The 5,303-nt window shown below is 47.3% G+C and overlaps 1 protein-coding gene across 1 annotated transcript; it reads right to left on the reverse strand.

Annotated features, from left to right (window-relative positions):
- Nucleotides 1–3,913: 3,913 nt before the first annotated feature.
- On the reverse strand, nucleotides 3,914–4,528 carry LOC149374464 (uncharacterized). The gene has a single exon (XM_089593737.1). It carries the CDS (start codon nucleotides 4,526–4,528, stop codon nucleotides 3,914–3,916), a length of 615 nt encoding a protein of 204 aa, XP_089449863.1.
- Between the last annotated feature and the right edge of the window lie 775 nt (nucleotides 4,529–5,303).

Consider the following 5,303-nt stretch of genomic DNA (forward strand, 5'->3'; position numbering starts at 1 on the left):
GGCCTCATGGCCGCGCCCCGAAAATGCGCTGAATCGGGTGGAGACCGATCTGCGGGCTTGGCTGCCAAGAAACCGACCCACTACGGTCACCCTGGGGCCCGGAGATGATCCCAGGCGAAGCGCCCGAGATGCAGCTCTGGTGAACCCCACCTTGCAGTTCTCTCGAGCGGCGTTCAAACGACCAACAGCTAGGGACCCTCAGGACCAGCGAGATCGCGAAAGGCGGTCTCCAGCTGGCTCAAGTTGGCCACGCGAGCGAATGCAACAGCTGGAACGGGTATGGGCAAACTTGCAAGACTATTCCCCAGAGCTACGGGAGTTGGTTCTTCGCCAGGCCTTCCAGGCAGAGCGAGAAGAGTAGGTCCCCCACCCCTCTCTAGCTGACTTCCCGGACTGACAGGACACCCGGACTTGCGGACTAGGACTCAAATAGCAGAAGGAGTGGACGGGACGACGAGGACACCAAGTCAAGGAAGTAGAGGTTCCCGACGACCAGCAATCCCGAGAGACGACCTCCCCGAACCCAACAGACCCCTGGCCGCAAGGTCTACGTGAGTATGCTTCTTTTTTCTTTATTATTGTTTTTTTTATTTATTATTAGGTTCGTCAGAAAAGGTTTGACCGTTATTTACTGGCTCCAGAGCCTCTGTTGGGCTCCGGCCTAGGGTAAGAGGGTTTTGCAACGAGGTAAAACTGCGATCTGCCGTTTTACTCGTTCGTCGCGCCTTTTCTGACGGGCCACCGCCTATCGGGTATTTCGCAGACTAACGGCCACGGGCGATATGGACAATTGCCCTGTTATTTCTTTTTTTTATGTGATGCCCCCCCCCCCCCGGACCAATGGACGACGAGGTAGCAGCAGCACGGACAGCACGACGACAAGGAGCGACTCTCAACGAGTGAGCGCTTGAGCCCTGCCAGCATGCTTTTAGGCCGTTCGACCGCTACGACTGCGAGAGGAGATGCGTGGACTTTGCGGCGCAGCGGCGCCCCTGATGTATGCGAGATGCGCAAGAGAGCCAGTCGAGATTTGCCTGTTGAGCCAGCGTGCGCTTGTGCTTGACGGTTTTTCCGGCGCTTTTTTTTTCGTGTGTTCTTGGAGAGTGTGCGGAGAGTTTTCTAAGTGTAGTGAAGGTGGAGAGAGTGAGTCCGTGGAGAAGAGGTAAAGGACGAGAGAGAGTAGGGAGGAGTTTGGAGAGGCGTGGATAGGAAGCGTGGAGGGTGAAGAGAGAGAGAGGTTCGACGACAACAACGAGGTGAGCAGTGGGTCCACCAGCCGGCGGCCTCCAGGGAGTCAGGGAAGCAGAGGATGAGAGCGCGCGAGAGCAGAGTTTACTTGCCGCCTGTCTGAGGCCACTGAGCGTCCGCGGCCACGCACCGGACCACATCCCTCCCCCCAGGACTACCCAAGGTCAACGAGGAAGGTAGCGTGCCTTGGTATTTTTTTGTGCGCGAGCTGGCCTGATTCGAGTGTGAAGGAGAGAGCGAGAGTGTGTGTGTGAATGTAGGACTAAACAAAGGGCGCGACCATAGGACGAAAAGAGGGCGCGAGGCAGGTAGAGGACGAGTGGAGAGAGTGTGGGTGGACCGTGACCGTGGAGAAGGGTAGTGCACGTGAGAGAGAAGTGAAAGGGTGAAGCTGGAGGACGAATGACCCGCTCGAGGACGCCGGACGGCATCACGCTGGGTTGGACTCGCGGACGTTTGACCAGGAGATGAGGCTAGAGAGAGAGAGAGAGAGAAATATTGGGTAGCGTAGACAGTGTGAGAGAAAGAGAGAGAGTTTGGGTTGACGAGACGAGGTGTGCGAGAGACCGCGAGGTGCATGGGAGGGCCGCTATTTTTCGTGCGTGTTGTCGTGTATTAGGGTAGATAGTAGGGTAGAGAATTGAATTGAAACACAGTTTATTAATGCCAAGGATAAGATATCTGAATGGCAATAGCATATACAAAATACAATAGAGTATTACAATACCATTATAAATACAATAAATGACCAAATTTAAATTAGCAATAAATAATAAATGTAATATCAACGTACTTAGTAAAATTCGATGTTTAACAACAATAATATTATAAAGGAGGACATGGAGTCACATAACATAAATATTGAGTAGCATAAATATCCTATTCAAGAGCAATCACAGACCACAAGCGCAACAAGTTACCTATTTGTACAGATAAGTAGAGATTGAGTAATTTCAAATTACGTTAGACATTATTAGTTAATAAAACGTTTTGATCCATAAGTACCATTTAGTCAAGACGCAATGAAAGCAAATACCTGTGTAGGGCCGTCTCAAACGTCCCGATACTTTCCCTTAGGCGAATAGAGGCTGGAATAGTTTCCCAAAATCTCATGGCCAGTTGGGAAAACGAAGAGGCATAAGACGAAAGGGCAGCTCGTGGCAGAGCCAGGCTAGTCTCTGCACGACGTGAAGATCGAGAGAGCCCATCAGAGATCCTTGGGAACAAATTGTACAGGTATTCAGATCTCTGAGTGGTTAAAACTTTATACATTGCTACACCAAGAAAATAGTCACGTCTTTTACTAGGGCATAGAGAGAACGAGAGAGAGAGAGAGTTTTTGAGTAGAGCGTTGAGAGAAGAGAGGCGTGTGAGCGGAAGTCTAGCAGCTGCTGTGTTCTCCCAGGATGACGAGGTCTCCAGGTGGAGGACTACGGAAGCCACTGAGACAAGAAGAAGAGGGTAAGAGAGAGAAAGAAGAGAAAGAGTGAAGCCGTAAAACGAACGACCCGCTCGAGGATTTTGGACGACATAGCTCTGGGTTGGACTCGCAGACGTTTGACCAGGAGGTGAGGCTATAGAGAGAGTATGGCGAAGACAGAGAGAGAGAGAGAGAGAGAGAGTAGTGTGTGGGTTGACGAGACGAAATGTACGAGATACCGCGAAGTGCATGCTTGGGAATACCGCCATTATTCACGCGTTTTGTCGTGTGTGAGGGTAGATAGCAAAGTTGAGAGAGAGTAGAGTGAATTTATTAGGCTAAGGACCAAAGGTCCATAGTAGAGAGAGAGAGAGAGAGAGAGAGAGAGAGAGATTTGACTTGAAACATGTTTATTTATATGCCAAGGACTTAAAGTCCGTATGGCAGAACCAATTTTAAGTACATTAGTCAGTTATAAAAATAATATTATAAATATTTATGTATAAAATCCATTCGGTAAAGCGAAGTAATGTCAACAGTAAAACATAACATAAAACCTAAGATACAGTAGTAAATCACAATATTAATACACAGTGTAACTTATGTCGAACTAAAAACATAGCAATCACGGTATCAGTAAAATTTGACAGGTACAATTGTATGGTCTCTCTCTTACTAATTAAACAATTTCATTTACTAGTACGTAAAAATAATAGAATTACAGAGGTTTGGTCTTACTCAAGCGGTTGCAAAGTCAGATATTTATACAGAAAGGTTTTAAAAGCTGAGACAATATCTTTCAGTCTAATAGGAGCTGGTATTGAGTCCCAAAATCTAATTGCTGTTATTGAGAACGAGGAGGCATAAGATGCTAGGGTGGCATGCGGGATTCACAACCCAGTCTGCGCCCAGCGCATTGGTCTGCGGGACTCATCAGAGACTGGTGGAAACAAACCAAACAAGCACTTTGGCCTCTGCATAGTCAAAAGCTTTTAAGTCGATACTCCTAAGAAGTATTCGCATCTCTTGCTGGAGCGCAGCCAACCCAACCTATCATAATACGGCTTCATTGCAGCATCACGACGGGGACCATAGATGTACCGTTACACTGTATTACATAGCCAATTTTACTTAAGTGCAAGATATCCAGAAAGGCCCATACACACGAGACAAGCGTAATCGATATAGGGTCTGACTAGGCACGATGCTAATTTGGCTTTTAATGCATTTGATAAGAGGTGGCTCTTATATAAGAAGAATAACAACGCCACTGGTCATCAGAGGAGGCAGCCTAGCCCAGTTCACCCTCATCAATTGCTGGCATGTACGAAATAAGGCTGCCAACAACTTGCCCAGATGCAAGTCCAAACCGTTATTTTGAGACCATAGTACGATGCGCTCGATATCCTCATCCAAGAGGCCAATCACCCTAGGAAAGTCGCACGGTTTACACTGAATATAGATTTGGAGATCGTCGGTGAATAGTAAACCTGTACTAAGGAACAGAGCTAAAGGATTTGAATCAATGAAAATTAAGAATATAATGGGACCAATAGAAGTACCCTGAGGTACGCCGGAAGTTGTTGGCAAAAATTCAGTGCCCCCCCTCCCCTCAAGCGTAAGCACAGCCTGAGAGCAGCCCAACAAATAAGAAAAGAAACATTTTAGGGACTTGGCTGAAGACTCTATCGTGCCCATAACGCGCAGCAAACACTCATAGTCGATCGAATCGAATGCCTGACGGAAATCAAACAAAACCAAGACCGTCACCATGCCACGCTCCATACCCAGGCGTATGTCATCAGTGAGTTTGAGTAGTGCCGTCTGCGTGCTGTGGCGCCTCCGGAAACCGGACTGCATAGGCAAAAGCAAAGCGTTGGTCTCTAGATAGTCATATATTCTTCGCGAAATCAGGACATCGAACACCTAGAGAGAGAGAGAGAGAGAGAGAGAGAGAGAGAGAGAGAGAGAGAGAGAGCGAGAGAGAGAGAAAGAGAGAAGCATCGTCGAGCAGAGAGAGAGAGTATAGTAGTGTGTGAAATTGGGGATGGAAGAACAGAAGCCCTTCCTGGTCCAGGACGAGCAGGATGTGGTGGGCGTGCGCTCGTGCCTCGCGTGGTGCGGGGCGCAGTCACTGCAGCACTGTCCAGGGGACAGGGTGAAGCTTTGCGGAGTAGATAATCGTGTAAAGAGATGCTGTGTATTAGTGTTAAGTGATTTGAATGAAGGAATATGAATGAATGAAAGAATAGTTAAAGGTATTTGTTTGTGTTTTAATTAATAGTTCTCCCCGTAGAACGGAAAAATTCCCGAACCAATCCCCCTTTTTCAGAAGAAGAAACCCAAGAAAAAAGAGGGACAAAGGGGACGAACGTGATTGAGATTTGTTAATGCTGCGTCGTTACCTCTATTTGTTTTCAGGTCAAGAAACAATGTTACAGAGTAATGATATCATTTAAATAAGTGAAAAGCATCTGACTTATTAATGGAACGATGTTCCTCAAATCAGTAAGACACTAGTATCACAACCACAACCACAAAGCATTAAAAAAAGAAAATAAGTCAATCTAGAAGAGTTGCACGATGACACTGATGCCAATACTAGTGCTGGTGTTACTACAGTCTCCACCTCAGA

The sequence above is a fragment of the Copidosoma floridanum genome, unplaced genomic scaffold (genome assembly GCF_036245765.1).
Source record: "Copidosoma floridanum isolate Cflo_tuat_1 unplaced genomic scaffold, Cflo_Japanese_pri ptg000020l, whole genome shotgun sequence".
Taxonomy (NCBI): Eukaryota; Metazoa; Arthropoda; class Insecta; order Hymenoptera; family Encyrtidae; genus Copidosoma; species Copidosoma floridanum.

Bases quoted from the DNA above. Each gene is read 5' to 3' on its own strand.
- LOC149374464 (XM_089593737.1), bottom strand. From the start codon at position 4,528: ATGCAGTCCGGTTTCCGGAGGCGCCACAGCACGCAGACGGCACTACTC.